General features: G+C 46.8%; 1 protein-coding gene across 3 annotated transcripts in view; it reads left to right on the forward strand.

The window, feature by feature from the left end:
* SPEF2 (sperm flagellar 2) overlaps positions 1-23538 on the forward strand; it is an 853267-nt gene that overhangs the window by 640743 nt on the left and 188986 nt on the right. For all 3 annotated transcript variants that reach the window (XM_063960786.1, XM_063960790.1, XM_063960798.1), the window contains 3 exons: positions 15922-16025; positions 22293-22549; positions 23380-23470. In XM_063960786.1, coding sequence (XP_063816856.1) covers positions 15922-16025; positions 22293-22549; positions 23380-23470 — 452 coding nt within the window. The remainder of the gene's footprint in view (positions 1-15921; positions 16026-22292; positions 22550-23379; positions 23471-23538) is intronic.

The raw sequence follows: 23538 nt of genomic DNA on the forward strand, positions 1-23538 counted from the left end.
CCAGCCACGCCTCTGGGGTCGGACCAGATTGAATGTGCAGCACATTCAATCTGGAGGATCCGATCCCATGCTCACGGGAAAGCGCATCGGATCGGAAACGCCTCCAAAATGCACGATTTCATCCGATATATCGGGCCGAATGCCCGAAATTGGATGAAATCGGGCATTATCGTCCTAGTGTATGGGGCCCTTAAGAAACCACACCTTATTGGCTGCCCAGCTACTGTATGTATTCACAATTCTCACCAGAGATTAAGGGGGAGATGTACTAAGCCTTGGAGAGTGATAAAGAGGAGAAAGACAAAATACCAGCCAATCAGCTCCTAGCTGCCATGTTACAGGCTGTGTATGAAAAATGACATTTAGCAGCTGATTGGCTGTTACTGTATATCTCTCCACTTTATCTCTCTCCGAGGCTTAGTACATTTGACCCTTTCTCATTTCACTTTGGGAGCTCTTCAGGAGCATTTTACTATCCCCCTAGTGTTTTCTTTTTATTCCTGAAATACAGGTATACTGTATATTTTAACTGTATTACCCCGTTTAGTCTGCATTGAGCTGGTAATCTTAACTTGCACTAGCTGCCTTAATGGGATGTAGTTATGATCTCGGCGGTCGGGATCCTGGTGGTCAGCATACCGGCGCCGGGATGCCGGCAGGGGGCCCAGGACTATTCCCACTCATGGGTGTCCACGTCACCCATAGAGTGGGAATAGAACCTGTGGCAAGCCACCGAGCCCGCAGCATGGCAAGTGCAGAGAGCCCTCAAGTGGCTTCATTGCGTTCCCGATCCCAACCAGCCTTAATGATTGGGCCAGATGCTGACTGCAATGCTGATATGCAAAATCTCACTGGTTTCTATGGGTTACAGCACATTATGTTATTGGTACCTAGCTACTTCTGTGTTTACAATACAGCACGGATTGTAATGTAGCTGCCAACTGCATCACATATATGGTTGTAAAGAAACAGATTAGCTTGACATAGATACAATCATTGCGTAATAAGCACAATCAGGGGTGCACAAACTAACATCATCTGAAATGTACAGTATATCAAGATAAAATGAAAGCAAACCTGCCACACATGCAGATCCTAGTGATAGGGCACCTAAGCCCCCTAATAGTAAATAAAATAGATAAACATTTCAGTATATTTTATATTTAAACCAAGAATAAATGTAAAAAAAAACAGTTGCAATAAATCAGTACCGATAGCACATAAATATAAAGTAAATATTAATGTATAAAAACAATTGCTAAAATATTAAGAGGCCAATTTAGTAACATTATTTTTACTAAAATAATGTGAAAAAGGGTGTTTTCACACCATCTTCACATCATTTTAGTATCACTCCAATGTATCAAAGGGCATTTGGAGCAGTTTTCATGAAAAACTGCTCCAAACCCTTTAAATGTAATTTCTCTTACCTCCTAGGGGATACTGGGGATCCATTTAGTACCATGGGGTATAGACGGGTCCACTAGGAGCCATGGGCACTTTAAGAATTTGATAGTGTGCGCTGGCTCCTCCCTCTATGCCCCTCCTACCAGACTCAGTTTAGAAATTGTGCCCGGAGGAGACGGTCACGTCTCTGGAAGCTCCTGAAGAGTTTTCTGCATTTATTTTCTGAGTTTGTTATTTTCAGGCAGGACTGGATGGCACCAGCCTGCCTGCTTCGTGGGACTTGGGGGGAATGGCCCAACCTCTCTCAGGGTTAATAGTCCAGTTCCCCGCTGACAGGACACTGAGCTCCTGAGGGAACTATTCGTAAGCCCCACCACGGCGAGCGTACATTCCTGCAGCACGCCGCCACCCCTAACAGAGCCAAAAGAATGATGAGTGGAGAATACTATCCGGCGTCCCGGTTATCAGGTCGCCGGCCATCATGGCTGCATGAGGGTACGGAGACGCACGGCTTCTAAACGGGGTGGACTGCGTCTCCGGCTGTGTACGGACACAGATGCTGAACAGCAGACATAGTACCCAGACTGGAAACATAGCCATAAAAGGAGTCTGTCTCCATTTTATACGCAAGACACATACAGCCAGTATAAACAAGAGCAGGAAGACCGCGCGCCATTTGCCCTCTGCAGCTGACACAGACGCTGACTGACAGGGACGCGCAGCTCCTCCGTAGAGACTCCAGATTACCTCAGCGGTACCAGGGCGTCATAGGGGGGAGTGATTATTAGTGTACTAAGTCCCTAATCTAGGTACTTATCTGCGACCCAGCTAAGCTTGGCATTAGCGTTAAGGGCGCTGTGTGCTGGTTCCATACTCCCTCTGTGTCTTCCCGGAAGGGTTCTTTGTAGGTTAATTATGCATTTAACCTTTTTCTGTGTGTGTGTGTGTGTGTGTGTGTGTGTGTGTGTGTGTGTGTGTGTGTGTGTGTGTGTGTGTGTGTGTGCGTGCTGTCACTGTTACAGTATGTCAGGCAAAGAGTGTTTCATGTAGGGCACAATGTTCCTCTTCCCCAGGGGGTTCACTAATGTGTACTCAGTCTAGTATCCCTTCCCAGGCTAGTGAGGCAGAACCAGCATGGCTGGACTACATTAGGGGAATGATTTCCACAATCTCTACTAAGTTATCTCGGAGTGAGAAAGAGACGCAATACTTAAGACAATCTATGACTGAGTTTATGAAGAGACTCAGTACCCAAACCAGCTTCTAAGTCCCCTGCCATTTGTCCACAAAAACACACTTTGGCCCATATCCTGCAGTCTGACTAGGATGATGAAGGGTCAAACATGGGGGAGGGGGAGGTGGACTCAGAGGTGGGGGAGGGGACTCTGTCGCAGGGAATAGAGGCTCTTATAGAAGCTATCAGAGAAGTTCTGAATATCCCTGACAAGGTGACAGAGGAGAGTAAGGAATCTTATTTTAATATAAAAAAGAAATCCTCAGCCACTTTTCCTGTGTCAAAGGAACTAAATACCCTGTTTGAAGAACCGTGGGTTAATTCTGATAGGAAATTTCAAATCCCTAATAGGTTACTCTCATCTTTTCCTTTTCTTCCTGAGGATAGGAAAAAATGGGAAAATCCACCAATAGTGGATGCATCAGTATCCAGGCTCTCACGGAAAATTGTATTGCCTGTCCCGGGTGCAGCTTCCCTAAAAGACGCGGCTGACCGCAAAATTGAGACTACGCTCAAATCTTTGTATACAGCTGCGGGGGTGGCCCGGAGACCCACTATAGCATGTGGGTGGATTACGTGAGCCATTGCTAAATGGTCGGGTAACCTAATTGAGGGGGTTAGATAACTTACCTCAAGGGGAGATTGTTTTGCTCCTGCAACATATACAGGACTCTGCGAACTTTATGGTGGAAGCCATAAAAGAAATAGGCTTGCTATGGCAGTGTCTGCATGCAGGGGTCTATGGCTACGCCAGTGGACTGTGGATACGGACTCCAGGAAAGGCATGGAAGGCCTACCTTTTACAGGCGAGGCCTTATTTGGAGATGAACTAGACAAATGGATCTCCAATGCTACTGCGGGTAAGTCCACATACCTACTTTCTGCAGCTCCCCCAGCTAGGAAGGCCTACTCAGGACCCAATTTACAGTCCTTTCGGACTGCCAAGTTTAGGGGCAAGCCCAGAGGTTCTTCTTAAACTACGCAAACCAGTAACTGCCGGGTTCACAGGAACAGGGCTCAAGCTCTGCTTCCTCAAAACCTTCAGCATGACAATGGACCGAGATGCCTGGAAGACTGGCAGGTGGGAGCCTGGCTAAAATTCTTCAGTCACATCTGGATGACGTTGTGCCAGAATCCCTGGGTCATAGATCTTATTTCCCAGGGCTACAGACTGAAGTTCCAAGAGCTCCCACCTCACAGATTCTTCAAATCAGGCTTACCAGTTTCACAAGAGGCAAGTATAACTTTACAGGACACCATTCAAAAACTGGTACAAACCCAGGTCATTGTTCCAGTTCCATCTCATCTGCGAAACAAGGGATACTACTGCAACTTGTTTGTAGTTCCGAAACTGGATGGTTCGGTGAGGCCGTTTCTTAACCTCAACTCGTTGAACCCGTACTTACGAGTGTTCAAATTCAAGATGGAGTCTCTGAGAGCGGTGATTTCAGGTCTGGAGGAGGTGGAATTCCTAGTGTCTCTGGATATCAAGGATGCATAACTTCACATTCCGATCTGGCTTCCTCATCAGACTTATCTACGGTTTGCACTGCAGGACTGTCACTACCAGTTCCAGGCCCTGCCATTTGGTCTCTCCACAGCACCGAGAGTGTTCACCAAAGTGATGGCAGAGATGATGTTTCTTCTCCGCAAACATGGAGTGAACATAATTCCGTACCTGGATGATCTTCTGATACAGGCTCCATCCAGGGAGCGGTTGTTGGACAGCATTGGCCTCTCAAACAGACTACTCCTGGATCATGGGTGGATTCTAAACCTACCAAAATCTCACCTGGAACCGACACAGAGGCTTCCTTTCCCGGACATGATACTGGACACAGAGTCTGAGAGTGTTACTTCCCTTGGAAAAGGCTATGGTAATCCAGTCGATGGTTCGGGCTGTCCTGAAGCCAACCCGGATCTCGGTGCATCTGTGCATTTGCCTTCTGGGGAAAATGGTGGCCTCTTACGAGGTGCTTCAGTATGGAAAGTTTCATGCGAGGACCTTCCAGTTAAATCTATTGGACAAATGGTCCGGATTGCATCTTCACATGCACCAGAGCAGGTGGCCAACCAGTCAGAGGCAAAGAACCAGAAAAGATCCGTAGTCAAGGGATAAGAGCCACTATCATGCGCGCGCACCAAAATGGGAGCGTGTCCTAGTTGTCACAAAGCCACGCCCCCTTTTGTGAGCACACCTTTCAGTATGACGTTAGGAGTATGACCTTGTGTCATTGCCCAGTTTTTAGTCATGTTGTACAGTGCCACATACATATAATTCCCCAGTACAGTGCCACATACATATAAAAATGGCAAAAAATGGGTGCCTCCACAGAGCCAGATACATATATGCCCCACAGTGCCAGATACACATGTCCCCACAGTGCCAGATACATATATGCCCCACAGTGCCAAATACATATATGCCCCCACAGTGCCAAATACATACATGTCCCCACAGTGTCAAATACATATATGCCCCGGGTGCCAGATACACATGCCCCTACAGTGCCAGATATGCCCCCAGTGCCAGATACACATGCCCCCACAGTGCCAGCTATGCCCCCAGTACAGATACACATGCCCCCACAGTGTGCCAGATATGCCCCCAGTGCAGATACAGGTTAAGTATCCCATATCCAAATATTCCGAAATACGGAATATTCCGAAATACGGACTTTTTTGAGTGAGAGTGAGATAGTGAAACCTTTGTTTTTTGATGGCTCAATGTACACAAACTTTGTTTAATACACAAAGTTATTAAAAATATTATATTAAATGTCCTTCAGGCTGTGTGTATAAGGTGTATATGAAACATAAATGAATTGTGTGAATGTACACACACTTTGTTTAATGCACAAAGTTATAAAAAATATTGGCTAAAATTACCTTCCAGCTGTGTATATAAAGTGTATATGAAACATAAATGCATTCTGTGCTTAGATTTAGGTCCCATCACCATGATATCTCATTATGGTAGGCAATTATTCCAAAATACGGAAAAATCCCATATCCAAAATAACTCTGGTCCCAAGCATTTTGGATAAGGGAGACTCAACCTGTACACATGTCCCCACACAGTATGCCAGATATGCCCCCAGTGCAGATACACATGCCCCCACACAGTGTGCCAGATATGCCCCCAGTGCAGATACACATGCCCCCACACAGTGTGCCAGATATGCCCCCAGTGCAGATACACATGCCCCCACACAGTGTGCCAGATATGCCCCCAGTGCAGATACACATGTCCCCACACAGTGTGCCAGATATGCCCCCAGTGCAGATACACATGTCCCCACACAGTGTGCCAGATATGCCCCCAGTGAAGATATATATGCCCCCACACAGTGTGCCAGATATGCCCCCAGTGCCAGATACACATGCCCCCACAGTGCCAGATATGCCCCCAGTGCAGATACACATGCCCCCACACAGTGTACCAGATATGCCTCCAGTGCAGATACACATGCCCCCAGTGTGCCAGATATGCCCCCAGTGCAGATACACATGTCCCCACACAGTGTGCCAGATATGCCCCCAGTGCAGATACACATGTCCCCACACAGTGTGCCAGATATGCCCCCAGTGCAGATACACATGCCCCCACACAGTGTGCCAGATATGCCCCCAGTGCAGATACACATGCCCCCACAGTGTGCCAGATATGCCCCCAGTGCAAATACACATGCCCCCACACAGTGTGCCAGATATGCCCCCAGTGCAGATACACCTGTCCCCACAGTGTGCCAGATATGCCCCCAGTGCAGATACACATGTCCCCACAGTGTGCCCCCCCTCCCCCCAAGCGGGTTGGCCACCGCTGCACCAGAGGATCCGTCTGTCGCCAAGAGCCAGGACCTCACTTCTGTGGTGGCTACAGACTTCTCACCTAGTCGAGGGTTGGAGGTTCGTTATTCAGAATTGGCATTTGCTAACCACAGACGCAAGCCTTAGAGGTTGAGGTGCAGTCACCCAGGGGGTGTAGGCTCAGGGAAGATGGTCAAGTCAGGAAGTCGTCCTTCCAATAAACATCCTGGAACTCAGGGCTATATACAACGCCCTTCTGCAGGCCTCATCTCTACTTCGGAATCAGGCCATTCAAGTCCAGTCAGATAATGTCACGGCCGTAACGTACATAAACCAACAGGGCGGAACGAAAAGCAGAGCAGCAATGTCAGAGGTGTCAAGAATTCTCCTCTGGGCGGAAAAACACGCCGTGGCGTTGTCGGCAGTCTTCATTCCGGGAGTAGACAATTGGGAAGCAGACTTCCTCAGCAGACACAACCTACACCTGGTATTGTTCCAGGTCAAGAGACCCACAAGCATCGGCGGTAGACACTGAAAACTCAGTGGGTCTACCAGCTGGTATACGTGTTTCCTCCACTTCCTCTGATCCCAAGAATTCTATAAAAAAAATATAAAGGGAAAAGGTTCAAGCATTACTCATTGCTTCAGACTGGCCTCGAAGGGCCTGGTACGCGGATCTTCTCGAGATGCTGATAGACGAACCGTGGCCTCTACCTCTGCGCGAGGATCTTCTGAAACAAGGTCCGTTCATCTATCAAGACTTACCGTGGCTACGTTGAAAGGCATGGAAGTTGAATGGCTGATTCTAGCCAGGAGAGGGTTTCCTGACAAGGTCATCCTGACTATGATCCAAGCCAGGAAGGGGGTAACATCTAAACATTACCACCGTATCTGGAAGAAATATGTCTCTTGGTGTGAGAGCAGACAATATTCTGTGGTGGAATTTCATCTGGGATGTTTCCTGCCCTTTCTGCAGTCGGGAGTGGATGTGGACCTACGTCTAGGCTCCATTAAAGTCCAGATTTCGGCCTTGTCTGTTTACTTTCAGAAACAATTGGCTTCTTTCCCTGAGGTCCAGACGTTCTTGAAAGGTGTCCTGCACATCCAACCTCCCTTTGTGCCTCCCACGGCACCTTGGGATCTCAATTTGGTGCTGCAGTTCCTCCAATCGGACTGGTTTGAACCGTTACAGGAGATAGACGTAAAGTATTTTATGTGGAAGACCGTCACACTGTTGGCCTTGGCTTCAGCAAGATGTGTGTCGGAGTTGGGGGCGTTGTCTTACTAGAGCCCTACTTAATTTTCCATGAAGACAGAGCTGAACTCAGGACTCATCAGCAATTTCTACCTAAGGTGGTGTCCGCATTTCACATCAACCAAACTATTGTGGTTCTGGTTGTTACGGACACCTCTGCTACTTCAAAGTCTTTGGATGTTGTGAGGGCTTTGAAGGTGTATGTAAAGAGACCAGCTCGTCACAGGAAATTGGACTCGCTGTTCGTTCTCTATGATCCCAATAAAATTGGGTGTCTTGCTTCTAAGCAGACAATTGTACGCTGGATCAGGCTCACTATACAGCATGCTTATTCCACGGCAGGCTTGCCAGTTCCAAAATCTGTACAGGCCCAGTCTACAAGGTCAGTGGGTTCTTCTTGGTCGGCTGCCCGGGGTGTCTCGGCTTTACAGCTCTGCCGAGCAGCTACTTGGTCAGGTTCAAACATGTTTGCTAATTTGTACAAGTTCGATACTTTGGCCTCTGAGGACCTTCAGTTTGGTCAATCAGTTCTGCAAGAACCTCAGCACTTTCCCACCCGGTTTGGGAGCTTTGGTACTTCCCCATGGTACTAAATAGATTCCCAGTATCCCCTAGGACGTAAGAGTAAATAGGATTTTAATTACCTACCAGTAAATTCTTTTCTCATACTCGTGATACTCGACGCCTGCCCGGTGCTTCGTTCTTCCTGCGTGGTTACTTATTTAACTACTGATGTTTGGTTCAGCTGTTGCTGTTCCGTTTTCAAGTTTGGTTAGCATGGCTTTCCTTTTGTTTGTGTGTGCTGGTTTTTAATCTCACCACTTTTCTTATCTATCCTTCTCTCAAAGTATGTCCGTCTCCTCGGGCACAGTTTCCGAGACTGAGTCTGGTAGGAGGGGCATAGAGGGAGGAGCCAGTGCACACTATCAATTTCTTAAAGTGCCCATGGCTGCTAGTGGACCCGTCTATACCCCATGGTACTAAATGGATTCCCAGTATCCCCTACAGACTACGAGAAAAGGATTTACCGGTAGGTAATTAAAATCCTATTTTTGTTAGTAATCCATATCGCATTCCCCATACTTATAATGCAATGGGGGTCACAGAAACGCACAGGAACCGGCACCCGTCAGCCCAGCAGGAGCAGCGATCACCGCCCCCCCTGGGCTGGTAAGTATATTTACCGTGCGGGAGGGGGGGTCTCCGCAGCGCGCGCGCGCGGGGGGGGGGGGGTAGTTGCGATGGGGGGGTCAACCCGCTGGTGGCGGTGATGTCGGCGGGGGCGGTGCATGAGCAGCAGAACATTGGGGTATTTTTCCTGAAAAATACCATGATGATGCTGCGGAGTGTCATCGCAAGGACAGAGCTTGTCCCTGCATGCGATAATTGATACATCCGTGCGATGCAATCAATTATCGCAGTGCAGATTTGGGCGATTTTATCACACCACATCCGCATCCTTGGATGGTGATAAATAGGCCCCTAAGTCTGCATGTGTGTTACATACAGTATATTAGCCACTTGCATAATAAATAAGAATTTACTTACCGATAATTCTATTTCTCGGAGTCCGTAGTGGATGCTGGGGTTCCTGAAAGGACCATGGGGAATAGCGGCTCCGCAGGAGACAGGGCACAAAAAGTAAAGCTTTAGGATCAGGTGGTGTGCACTGGCTCCTCCCCCTATGACCCCCCTCCAAGCCAGTTAGGTACTGTGCCCGGACGAGCGTACACAATAAGGGAGGAATTTTGAATCCCGGGTAAGACTCATACCAGCCACACCAATCACACCGTACAACTTGTGATCTAAACCCAGTTAACAGTATGATAACAGCGGAGCCTCTGAAAAGATGGCTCACAACAATAATAACCCGATTTTTGTAACTATGTACAAGTATTGCAGATAATCCGCACTTGGGATGGGCGCCCAGCATCCACTACGGACTCCGAGAAATAGAATTATCGGTAAGTAAATTCTTATTTTCTCTATCGTCCTAGTGGATGCTGGGGTTCCTGAAAGGACCATGGGGATTATACCAAAGCTCCCAAACGGGCGGGAGAGTGCGGATGACTCTGCAGCACCGAATGAGAGAACTCCAGGTCCTCTTTTGCCAGGATATCAAATTTGTAGAATTTTACAAACGTGTTCTCCCCTGACCACGTAGCTGCTCGGCAGAGTTGTAATGCCGAGACCTCTCGGGCAGCCGCCCAAGATGAGCCCACCTTCCTTGTGGAATGGGCCTTAACCGATTTAGACTGTGGCAGGCCTGCCTCAGAATGTGCAAGTTGAATTGTGTTACAAATCCAACGAGCAATCGACTGCTTAGAAGCAGGCGCACCCAACTTGTTGGGTGCATACAGTATAAACAGCGAGTCAGATTTTCTGACTCCAGCTGTCCTGGAATATATTTTCAGGGCCCTGACAACTTCTAGCAACTTGGAGTCCTCCAAGTCCCTAGTAGGTGCAAGGCACCACAATAAGCTGGTTCAGGTGAAACACTGACACCACCTTAGGGAGAGAACTGGGGACGAGTCCGCAGCTCTGCCCTGTCCGAATGGACAAACAGATATGGGCTTTTTTGAGAAAAAACCACCAATTTGACACTCGCCTGGTCCAGGCCAGGGCCAAGAGCATGGTCACTTTTTATGTGAGATGCTGCAAATCCACATATTTGACTGGTTTTAAACCAATGTGATTTGAGAAATCCCAGAACTACGTTGAGATCCCACAGTGCCACTGGAGGCACAAAAAAGGGGTTTGTATATGCAATACTCCCTTGACAAACTTCTGGACTTCAGGAACTGAAGCCAATTCTTTCTGGAAGAAAATTTACAGGGCCGAATTTGAACCTTAATGGACCCCAATTTGAGGCCCATAGACACTCCTGTTTGCAGGAAATGCAGGAAACGACCGAGTTGAAATTTCTTTGTGGGGCCTTCCTGGCCTCACACCACGCAACAAATTTTCGCCACACGTGGTGATAATGTTGTGCGGTCACCTCCTTTCTGGCTTTGACCAGGGTAGGAATGACCTCTTCCGGAATGCCTTTTTTCCCTTAGGATCCGGCTTTCCATCGCCATGCCGACAAACGCAGCTGCGGTAAGTCTTGGAACAGACATGGTACTTGCTGAAGCAAGTCCCTTCTTAGCGGCAGAGGCCATAAGACCTCTGTAAGCATCTCTTGAAGTTCCGGGTACCAAGTCCTTCTTGGCCAATCCGGAGCCATGAGTATAGTTCTTACTCCTCTACGTCTTATAATTCTCAGCACCTTAGGTATGAGAAGCAGAGGAGGGAACACATACACCGACTGGTACACCCACGGTGTTACCAGAACGTCCACATCTATTGCCTGAGGGTCCCTTGACCTGGCGCAATACCTGTCCCGTTTTTTGTTCAGACGGGACGCCATCATGTCCACCTTTGGTATTTCCCAACGGTTTACAATCATGTGGAAAAAACTTCTCAATGAAGTTTCCACTCTCTCGGGTGGAGGTCGTGCTGAGGAAGTCTGCTTCCTAGTTTCCATTCCCGGGATGAAAAACTGCTGACAGTGTTATCACATGATTTTCCGCCCAGCGAAAAGTCCTTGCAGTTTCTGCCATTGCCCTCCTGCTTCTTGTGTCGCCCTGTCTGTTTACGTGGGCGACTGCCGTGATGTTTTTCCCACTGGATCAATACCGGCTGACCTTGAAGCAGAGGTCTTGCTAAGCTTAGAGCATTATAAATTTACCCTTAGCTCCAGTATATTTATGTGGAGAAAAGTCTCCATACTTGATCACACTCCCTGGAAATTTTTCCCTTGTGTGACTGCTCCCCAGCCTCTCAGGCTGGGCTCCGTGGTTACCAGCATCCAATCCTGAATGCCGAATCTGCGGCCCTCTAGAAGATGAGCACTCTATAACCACCACAGGAGAGACACCCTTGTCCTTGGATATTGGGTTATCCGCTGATGCATCTGAAGATGCGATCCGGACCATTTGTCCAGCAGATCCCACTGAAAAGTTCTTACGTGAAATCTGCCGAATGGAATTGCTTCGTAGGAAGCCACCATTTTTACCAGGACCCTTGTGCAATGATGCACTGTTTTTAGGAGGTTCCTGACTTGCTCGGATAACTCCCTGGCTTTCTCTTCCGGGAGAAACACCTTTTTCTGGACTGTGTCCAGAATCATCCCTAGGCACAGCAGACGTGTCGTCGGGATCAGCTGCGATTTTGGAATATTTAGAATCCACCCGTGCTGTTGTAGCAGTATCCGAGATAGTGCTACTCCGACCTCCAACTGTTCCCTGGACTATGCCCCTATCAGGAGATCGTCCAAGTAAGGGATAATTAAGACGCCTTTTCTTCGAAGAAGAATCATCAATTCGGCCATTACCTTGGTAAAGACCCCGGGGTGCCGTGGACAATCCAAACGGCAGCGTCTGAAACTGATAGTGACAGTTCTGCACCACGAACCTGAGGTACCCTTAGTGAGAAGGGCAAATTTGGGACATAGAGGTAAGCATCCCTGATGTCCCGGGACACTATATAGTCCCCTTCTTCCTGGTTCGTTATCACTGCTCTGAGTGACTTCATCTTAATTTGAACCTTTGTAAGTGTTCAAAAAAAAATTTTTAGAATAAGTCTCACCTAGCCTTCTGGCTTCAGTACCACAATATAGTGTGGAATAATACCCCTTTTCTGTAGTAGGAGGGGTAATTTAATTGTCACCTGCTGGGAACACAGCTTGTGAATTTTTTCCCATACTACCTCCTTGTCGGAGGGAGACTTGGTAAAGCAGACTTCAGGAGCCTGCGAAGGGGAAACGTCTCGACATTCCCATCTGTACCCCCGGGATACTACTTGTAGGATCCAGGGGTCCTGTACGGTCTCAGCGCCATGCTGAGAACTTGTCAGACGCGGTGGAACGCTTCTGTTCCTGGGAATAGGCTGCCTGTTGCAGTCTTCTTCCCTTTCCTCTATCCCTGGGCAGATATGATCTTATAGGGACGAGAGGACTGAGGCTGAAAAGACGGTGTCTTTTTCTGCAGAGATGTGACTTAGGGTAAAAAACGGTGGATTTTCCAGCAGTTGCCGTGACCACCAGGTCCAATGGACCGACCCCAAACAAGTCCTCTTCCTTTATACGGCCATACTGTGCCGTTTGGAATCTGCATCACCTGACCACTGTCGTGTCCATAACATCTTCTGGCAGTTATGGACATCGCGTTTATTCATGATGCCAGAGTGCAAATATCCCTCTGTGCATCTCGCATATATAGAAATGCTCTATAGTCAATAAAATACTGTCCCTGTCAAGGGTATCAATATTTTTAGTCAGGGAATCCGACCAAGCCACCCTAGCTCTGCACATCCAGGCTGAGGCGATCGCTGGCCGCAGTATAACACCAGTATGTGTGTATATACTTTTTATTATATTTTCCAGCCTTGTCAGCTGGTCCTTGAGGACGGCCCTATCTATAGACGGTACCGCCACTTGTTTTGATAAGCGTGTGAGCGCCTTATCCACCTTAAGGGGTGTTTCCCAACGCGCCCTAACTTCTGGCGGGAAAGGGTATACCGCCCATAATTTTCTATCGGGGGGAACCCACGCATCATCACACACTTTATTTAATTTATCTGATTCAGGAAAAACTATGGTAGTTTTTTCACATCCCACATAATACCCTCTTTTGTGGTACTTGTAGTATCAGAAATACGTAACACCTCCTTCATTGCCTTTAACGTGTGGCCCTAATAAGGAATACGTTTGTTTATTCACCGTCGACACTGGATTCAGTGTCCCTGTCTGTGTCTGTGTCGACCGACTAAAGTAAACGGGCGTTTTAAAACCCTTGACGGTGTTTTTGAGACGTCTGGACCGTACTAATTGTTTGTCGGCCGTCTCATGTCGTCAACCGACCTTGCAGCGTGTTGACATTATCACGTAATTTCCTAAATAAGCCATCCATTCCGGTGTCGACTCCCTAGAGAGTGACATCACCATTACAGGCAATTGCTCCGCCTCCTCACCAACATCGTCCTCCTACCTGTCGACACACACGTACCGACACACAGCACACACACAGGGAATGCTCTGATAGAGGACAGGACCCACTAGCCCTTTGGAGAGACAGAGGGAGAGTTTGCCAGCACACACCAAAAACGCTCTAATTATATAGGGACAACCTTATATAAGTGTTTTCCCTTATAGCATCTTAATATATATATAAGCATATCGCCAAATTAGTGCCCCCCCTCTCTGTTTTAACCCTGTTTCTGTAGTGCAGTGCAGGGGAGAGCCTGGGAGCCTTCCCTCCAGCCTTTCTGTGAGGGAAAATGGCGCTGTGTGCTGAGGAGATAGGCCCCGCCCCTTTTTCGGCGGCCTCGTCTCCCGCTCTTAACGGATTCTGGCAGGGGTTAAATATCTCCATATAGCCTCCGGAGGCTATATGTGAGGTATTTTTAGCCAAAATAGGTATTAATTTGCCTCCCAGGGCGCCCCCCTCCCAGCGCCCTGCACCCTCAGTGACTGCCGTGTGAAGTGTGCTGAGAGGAAAATGGCGCACAGCTGCAGTGCTGTGCGCTACCTTTAGAAGACTGAGGAGTCTTCTGCCGCCGATTCTGGACCTCTTCTTACTTCAGCATCTGCAAGGGGGCCGGCGGCAAGGCTCCGGTGACCATCCAGGCTGTACCTGTGATCGTCCCTCTGGAGCTGATGTCCAGTAGCCAAGAAGCCAATCCATCCTGCACACAGGTGAGTTCACTTCTTCTCCCCTAAGTCCCTCGTTGCAGTGATCCTGTTGCCAGCAGGACTCACTGTAAAATAAAAAACCTAAGCTAAACTTTCCTAAGCAGCTCTTTAGGAGAGCCACCTAGATTGCACCCTTCTCGGCCGGGCACAAAATCTAACTGGCTTGGAGGGGGGTCATAGGGGGAGGAGCCAGTGCACACCACCTGATCCTAAAGCTTTACTTTTTGTGCCCTGTCTCCTGCGGAGCCGCTATTCCCCATGGTCCTTTCAGGAACCCCAGCATCCACTAGGACGATAGAGAAAAGATAATCCGTGTAGTGAAAATAGGAATGTATCAGAATATAGCGTATATACAGATCTCTCTGGCAGTCTAGTTACGGCTCTGTGTAGTGCCATCTGTCTGAAGTTATCACTGGAAAGATGCCCTGTTTGCAGGGGGACCCACTTGCCAGCAAGCCTGGTAGTAGTGTAAGGTCTGGTTCAGCTGCCGGGTGAGTAGTGTGGGCCCCTGTGGACCCATGTGCCCGCACACCCTAAATTAAATACACCCATGATTCTCCTTCATATCAGGTGCAATCATTTTAGGCAGGTTTTATCAAGTGTCCTATTTTTACTACACAGATAATCTTTATTATATAAGTGGCTAATATACAGTACATTCCGAGTTGATCGCTAGCTGCTTTCGTTCGCTGCGTAGCGATCAGGCAAAAAATCGGCACTTCTGAGCATGCATATGCACCGCAATGCGCACGCGCGTCGTACTATTACAACGAACGATTTAGTTTCACACAAGGTCTAGCGAAGCTTTTCAGTCGCACTGCTGGCCGCAGAGTGATTGACATGAAGTGGGTGTTTCTGGGTGTCAACTGACCGTTTTCAGGGAGTGTTCGGAAAGACGCAGGCGTGCCAGGAAAAGCGCAGGCGTGGCTGGGCGAACGCAGGGCGTGTTCGTGACGTCAAAACAGGAACTGAATAGTCTGAAGTCATCGCAAGCGCTGAGTAGGTCTGAAGCTACTCTGAAACTGCACAAAATTATTTTGTAGCCGCTCTGCGATCCTTTCGTTCGCACTTCTGCCAAGCTAAAGTACACTCTCAGTGGGAGGTGGCATAGCGTTTGCACGGCTGCTAAAAACTGCTAGCGAGCGAACATTTCGGAATGACCCCCATAGACCTATTTTTGCAATGATTTTATATATTGATATTTAGTTTTTATAATTCTGCTCTTGTTATGTCAGTGCTGATTATTTATTGCTATTATAGTTTTATTTTATTTTTATATTTTAAATATTAAATAAGCACCATTTCGCACATGCTGTCTGCGCTTTCCAGTTTTTCTATATTATTCTAGCTTGGGAATCTCTGATCTAATTATAACTAACTGCCCAGTTAATAATCAGTTGTAGTTGTGGTTTGCCTATTTCTTGTCTGTGTTTAATAAATGCATATTAATTTTGTAGTGTAATATGTGATTTATCACTTCAGCTATCGGCACAGGCGCACCTTGGCATGATGGCGGAGAAACATTTGAAAAGAGGAAAGGCCGTACCAGATGAGCTGCTTGTGGATATACTTGTTGAGGCAATTAAGTAAGAAAATACATGTTTTTGGAAACATTTGAAACCATTCAGTGAATGTAGAATATTTTGTCAATTAATAGTAATAGAAAATTCAAGGGAAAATAACAAAATGTATAACTGTATCCTTAATGTATAATATATCAAGCTTTCAAAAGAGAGCATCACAAGACCAAAACCTATTGTTCTTTATATTTTCACAGGAACTTATAAGACCATGTGATGGTTTCTTAGGGTTTTAGAATTTGGGGAGGTGAGATTAGGGCATTGCTAGGATTTTGGGTCTTTTTGAAGCTATCTGTACATATCCACAGGCAGGTCCGTCGTAACAGCAGTGTAAGCCCCTGGGCAAAGCAATGCACTGGGACCCCTTCACACCCATTCACAGGAATAAAAATGTAAACTGTCAATAAAATGGAAAAAAAAAATCAAGGCTAGTGTGCTGCACAACCAGTACATATAATAAATGAGGGCTAGATTTTTTTAAATATGAATTTGGCAATTGGCCAAATAGTGCATGACTGCTGGGTGACAAGGGAATGCAATGGGTGGCAGAATGTGACAGGGAGATGCAGTAGGTGAGAGCAGGAGGGAGTGGGTGGCAGGAGGAGGAAGAGGGTGACAGCGGGAAAGGCAGTAGGTGACAGCAAGAGGCAATGGGTGATTGGGAGAGACAGAGGGTGTCAGAGAGAGAGAAAGGTAGTGGGTGACAGGAGGAGGCAGAGGGTGACAGCAGGAAATAGCAGAAGGCAATGGGTGACAGGAAGAGGCAGAGTGTAGCAGAGAGAGAAAGGCAGTAGTTGACAGGGAGAGGCAGTGGGAGGCAATGGGTGACAGTGGGATTGGCAGTAGGTGGCTGCAGGAGGCAGAGGGTGACAGTGGGAAAGGCAGTTGGTGACACTAGGAATCAATGGGTGAGAGGGAGAGGCAGAGGGTGACATAGAGTGAGAGGGAAAGACAGTGGGTGACAGGTGTAGGCAGAAGGTGACAGTGGGAAAGGGAGTAGCTGACAGCAGGAGGCAATGGGGGCGAGGCAGAGGGTAGCAGAGACTGAGAGGGAAAGGCAATGAGTGACAGGGAGAGGCAGTGGGTGACAGGGAAAGGCAGTGGGTGACAGGAAGAGGCAGGAAGCAATGGGTGACAGGGAGAGGCTTTGGGTGACAGATTGAGAGGGAAAGGCAGTGGGTGACAGGGAGAGGCAGTAGGTGACAGGGAGAGGCAGTGGGTGGCAGGGAGAGGCAGTGGGTGGCAGGGAGAGGCAGTAGGCGACAGCAGGAGGCAATGGCAGGGAGAGGCAGAGGGGCAGGTTAGTGTTCAAAAATGTTGCAACCTAAAAAAAACTAGAAAAAGTGAAGACTAGTACTGGGGCTGGAGAAAATCTGTGCAGCTAGTATGGACTCATCTGGAGCAACCTCCCTTCCCCGATGCTGTGGGACTTCTATACAACTGCAGTGAGCTTGAAACCAGTGCAGGAGAGATGTGACTCTGGGGGGAGCATATAAAAAGGCTAGCCATGCTCTCCCGTTTGAGGGAGTCTCCAGCCAGGTCTGCTGCAGAAGGTGAAGGGACTGGCCGCTGATGACCTGAGTGGAAGGAGACGTGCACTGCTATGAGGAGTTTATCACTGCGGGGTCTCTGCAAGTGACCCCACAATGTGAGCAGCACAGCAGCACCAGAACAACATGTCCTTCCACTGGTAGGGCCCCTGTAAATGACCATACTGCAGGGTTGGACTGGTTCTCAGGGGTCCAGGGGAAACCGCCCACTGCCTGGGAACCACCTCCTCATCAAAGGATCAAGTTACATTATACTGCAAAGGACTATGGTGTATTGTCTACAGTGCATTGCTGTTATTAATCTGGTACATTATCATGCATACAAAGAAAAAGTTTACTCTGCGCCAAAAAACACTTTGTGATACCAGTGTGCAGTCTGTCATGTATAAAGATTGACTCAGTACAACTTCAATTATAAATAACCACTTTTATATTTGGTCTGTTTAAAAATTAGCAACATAAGACACATAAATAAACTTTATAGCAATATTGCTCTCTGGATAGACAATATAAGCAATACGTATATATTCTAAAATTAACTTATTGGCTTTGTTTAGTAAAAATTGAATCATTAATCACTGGCGTCCCAGTGTCACAAAACTGAATATTAATAATAATAATAATAAAGAAAGTCCCGCAAAAATGATAATGCAGTCTATTTATAGATGATATGTATTAATTAATGGATAATTACCAGTGTGCTGGTTCCTGAATTTGTTTAGATGCAGGGTCCGTTTTTTATTATTAAATTGCACATGTGGATAATTAATAGAATAGAATTACCGTTTCATTGGCAAAAAACTCCCCTGATTGATGGCTTTGTCAGGCGGTTTCTGTGATTGCTTCAACACCACGGGTAATTGACCCCACTGCGGAGGACATATGCAGACACCCGGGGAAGACAGATGGAAAGGCAGATGAAATTGAAGCTGCTGCGGACAGCCGTAGCGGTGATTAGCTGCTACTCGCCGGCTTGTGATGGTGAAGACTGACGTGTAGTGCTGCAGGACACCGCCGGCTTTGAGCTCCGGGCTGATGCCTCTCAGATTGTGGTCTGCGGTTAGCAGTCAGCTGAGGCACCCGGTGTACGGCTTCCAGAGAATTACTGTGGCTGTATGCAGTAGTGAGTCCGTTCCACGGACGAATGAGACCAAACAGAAGCCAATATGGAGTGGGCGTCAACGCGTTTCGTCTCCTTGGTAACCGGAGACTTCCTCAAGACAGAGGACTTACAATCCCCGCTCCTGACTGCTGCAGATCTCTGCCGGCGCCGCTCCTCTCTTCGGATCTATGGGAGAGACGTCATGACGTCTCTCCCATAGCACAGCATACACAGACACTAGAGGTCAAATATGACCCCTAGCGTCTGTCAGTCCCACAATGCTGTGCGGTGCGCGATTACGTCATCGCGCACCACACAGCAAAGGTCCTCTCCACGAAGGGAAACTAGACGCGTAGCGTCTAGTTCCCTTCACAGCGGGGGACCAGCGGGACACAGTAGCAGATCTTGCCATGGTGCGGCACCCTCCGGAAGGCGGCACTCTGGGCAAAAGTTCTGCTTGCCCGTGGCAAGATCCGCTACTGCTCACAAGACACACTATTTGCTAATAATGAAGCACTTGCACCATTAGTGGTTGCAGGGGTTGTAGAATTACAGGAGGAGGGGCTCTAGACTGCACACTCTAGCTGCTTGTAATGAGAGGTGCTACCTTGCTGAGATGTATAGTACTTCTCCTAGAAAAAAAAAGGGGATGCAGGAGCACTATGCAATCATTACTACTCAAAATTTAAATATAAAATAAGAAAAAAATAAGAAAAGTAAATTGAAAGGCTTTATAGTTATCAAAACATGCAATATTTGTAGCTAAATGCAGCAATTGGCAATGAGACGGGATCTATACCAGAAAAGTGCAGCCTCAGACACTGCTATAGAGCTGTGCAGATCCATAGCAGGTACAGATGTGTCCACTTACATCTAGGCTCCCTGCACGTTACACAGCTTTTCATGCCATGCCGTGACTTGGTAGTGCCGAGCGTCTTTACATGCAACTCTTTCCCTTAAAATGCAAAACAATGCGAACAGGACGCACAAGCAGCTTATGCTGATTAAAACATGCGGCATGCCTATACCTATATTCTGTGTGTGCGTCTGCAGCTGTATCTGCATATGAAATGCTATGCTACAGTGTTTTCCTGGTACCATGGCCCTCATTCCGAGTTGATCGCACGCCAGCTACTTTTAGCAGCCGTGCAAACGCACAGTCGCCGTCCACGGGGGAGTGTATTTTCTCTTTGCAGGAGTGCGAACGCCTGAGCAGCAGAGCGGCTGCAAACACATTTTGTGCAAAACAAGACCAGCCCTGTAGTTACTTATCCTGCGCGATGATTGCTGTGACGAGTGACACGGTAATGACGTCAGATGCCCGCCCAGCAAACGCCCGGCCACGCCTGCGTTTTTCAAAACACTCCTAGAAAACGGTCAGTTGACACCCAGAAACTCCCACTTCCTGTCAATCTCCTTGCGTCCGCCAGTGCGACTGAAAGCGTCGTTAGAACCTGTGCAAAACCACGATGCTCTTTGTACCCGTACGTCGCACGTGCGCATTGCGGTGCAAACGCATGCGCAGATTTGCAGTTTTTTTTAAATGATCGCTACGCAGCAAACAACGTCAGCTAGCGATCAACTCGGAATGGGGGCCCATGTCATACGCAGTTACAGCCGCAGCCACACACAGAATATATGCATGCTGCATATCATTTTAATCAGCAGTCTGCTTGTGCATCCTATTCACATAACAAAGAGAATAAGAAGCCTGGTGCTAACGGATTTGCACAAGACCTGTCAGCTCACTCACTCCAGGCATCTCCCGCTACGTGGCGTATTGAGACTAGATTCATGAGGACACATCTGTGCTATTGCACTTCACTATTCCTTTTTAACCAATACTATACCAACAGATGTTTATTGTTTAAAAGCCATGAAAACGGAACAACAACCTTTCCTAATAAGTCCAATATGAAACAGCATCTTCTACCATTAATAACACAGGTGTACAGTAAGAGTTGCTGTAATATGACAGAAGAGCTGACTGTAACTTCTAATAATCCCCCCCATGGCGCACTACGCTTCTCTGTCACCAGGAATTTTATGCCACATAAACAGATTTTCAGACAAAAGGCTGAGGTGTATAGAAAAGCTAAGCTTTCTGCTAGAGGATGAAGCAGAGGTTTATGGAAGGACCAACAAAAAGGAAAATAAACAATAAGGAAACAATTCAATTGAATTGTAATCTGACTAAACCTGAGGAACAAGGCAGCAAAGCTAGCAGGCAGCAGGGCCTTACAGAGTCATTGGTACAGCCTCATCTGTATACTGTGTTCAGTTCAGGAGACTAGGCCCAAATGTATTAAGCTTTAAAAAGTGATAAGTGGAGAGTAATAAAGAGTGAGGAACTACCAACGAATCAGCTCCTAACTGTTACGTCACAGGCTGTGTTTGAAAAATGACAGCAGCTGATTGGCTGGTACTTTATCACTATTTATCCATCCCCACTTTATCTCTTGTTAAGGCTTCATACATTTGGGCCCATATCTCCAGAAGGCTATAAACTTTCCTATCAAATTGCATCCACTCTGCACTGTCCACACATATCCTCACGTGTTCTCATTCTTCACTTTCCCCCTCCTCCCGAACCCGGTTCATCATTGCTGTGTGACCATATCATACAGCCCACCAAGAACCTTTGTAATCTGGTGGAGAACTATGCAATAGATAGCACCTTTCCTTGTATATACATGCCTATTTCCCTATAGATTGTAAGCTTGCGGGCAGGGCCTTCCTACCTCTATGAATGTTTGTTATTACCCAGTTTTGCTATATCATTGTTATTTCCAATTGTAAAGCGCAACGGAATTCCTGCGCTATATAAGAAACTGTTAAATAATAAATAAATAAATAGAGACTATACAAAGAAGGGCAACTAAAATGGTGCATGGCCTACATCACAAAACTAAAACTAAAAGATCTCAATATGTATAGTTTGGAGCAGAGAATGGAAAGGGAGGACATGACAGAAATGTTCAACTATATTAAGGGTTTTAACTAGAGATGAGCGGGTTCGGTTTTACTCGGTTCTCAAAACGGCATCTTATTGGCTCACGGATGTCTCTTGTTTTGGATAGCCAATAAGATGCCGTTTTGAGAACCGAGTAAAACCAAGTAAAACCCGAACCCGCTCATCTCTAGTTTTAACAAGGTCCGGGAGGAAAACTCTCTTCAAAGGAAGAGAAGTATTAGAACATGTGGACACAAAGACATACACTGAGACTGGAGGCAGACTGGTTCAGGGAAAATGTAAGGCAAAACTACTTCACAGAAAGGGTAGTGGACAAGTGGAACAACCTCCCACCAGAGGTGGTAAAGACTAAGACAGTAGAGCAATTTAAACAAGCTTGGGATAGACATGAGTATATCCTTACAAAGAACTAAGGATCAAATAGGGTTGAGGTTACCTAAAGGTTAAACAAAAAGGGACAGGCAACATGGGCCAAAGTGGTTCTTATCTGCCGTCACATTCTATGTTTCTATGTTTGGGCTGCAAGGAACTGTAAAATTAACCAGTGCAGATGCTGACAGAGAGTGAGTGGCATAAAAAGGATTTCAGTTTTCAGAATATACCCTAATGGCTTAAATGTAAATTAAAACTTTGGTTTGTCAATTCAGTTGTGTCCCGGCAAACACAGGATGGATCATGGACGGCTTCCCGGCTACTCTAAATCAGGCTAAGTTACTTGAGAAAGCGCTTACAGGAGCGGACTCAGAGAAAATGGCAGCAAGAAGCAAGAAAAGCAAGACGTCACATTTACTGAGAGATTCCGGTGCACCGCAGGACCCTCCTCCGCAATCTCCTGCTTTCGACTTTGCTGTCTTAATAGACGTTTCAGATAATGTAGTATTACAGCGTGCGGCTGGATTATATGGTAAGAATTATACACATTGTTATACAGCATAGGTAGACTGCTGTGGTTCCAGAAAACGCAGCATACCTAATGTTGTCTGTTGAGTATGTCCTGCCAGCTAAAGGTCTGGAGGAACCCGTGGCTATCCAATTGTTGTAGAAGCATCTAGAAGTTGGTTGAGCCATTTCAAGGAGGCTGCCATTTCAGTCAATCTGCAGCCTAGTAATTGCAAGTGAATTAGAAAATGGTGTGGTGTGTAAATGATAAAATATTTCCTTGTATCTAACAAATGAAAACAATATGATATGATATGCAATGTGCTTTTATTATCAGTAATAGACCAGCAAGTTTATCAAAATGTTTTAATATAATATTCCTTTAAAGACAACCATGGCAGTTTATAAAGGACAGATAACTCATTGAGTGTTATGTAATAGGTATTGGGGTGAGGTAACTGCCACATGTAAAGCAGCAATCAGTTATAAGGATGATTTTACCTAATAGCTGAGCGGCACTATAAATTTAGAGGCAAACTCGCAGAAATCTTCCTTCATACACACGCACATAGAGAGAGAGAAAGTCTAGTGTCATGCAGACAAGTACAGTAGGCGTTGTAGATGTATTTTGCATGTTTTCGCACTGTTCAACTAATGCCAAATTGTGTTCATCTCAGTGTCAGGCACAATATGTAAAAAATATGTAATTCATAAGTTACTGTACATGTCCTGCAAAAGCTGAAACCGATATAGAGAATAGAAAGAAATGTCAGTTGGCGCGGTACTATCATTCAGCCGGTGGCTTTTTGTGTTTCTACATAATTGTCCTATTTAACTAAAATAAAATTTTCACAGGTGGAGTAAATCCATTGATGACTCAGGGAGATGACCCTGACAATGCAGCAGTGGGAGATCATGACCAAACCATACACCAAATACAGCACAGGTGGGAACCTCCACATCTACTAACGCCAGTATATAGGCATCCGGTTCTCCTGCTAAAAGCAAGAGCCA

The sequence above is a fragment of the Pseudophryne corroboree genome, chromosome 1 (genome assembly GCF_028390025.1).
Source record: "Pseudophryne corroboree isolate aPseCor3 chromosome 1, aPseCor3.hap2, whole genome shotgun sequence".
In the NCBI taxonomy this organism is placed as follows: domain Eukaryota; kingdom Metazoa; phylum Chordata; class Amphibia; order Anura; family Myobatrachidae; genus Pseudophryne; species Pseudophryne corroboree.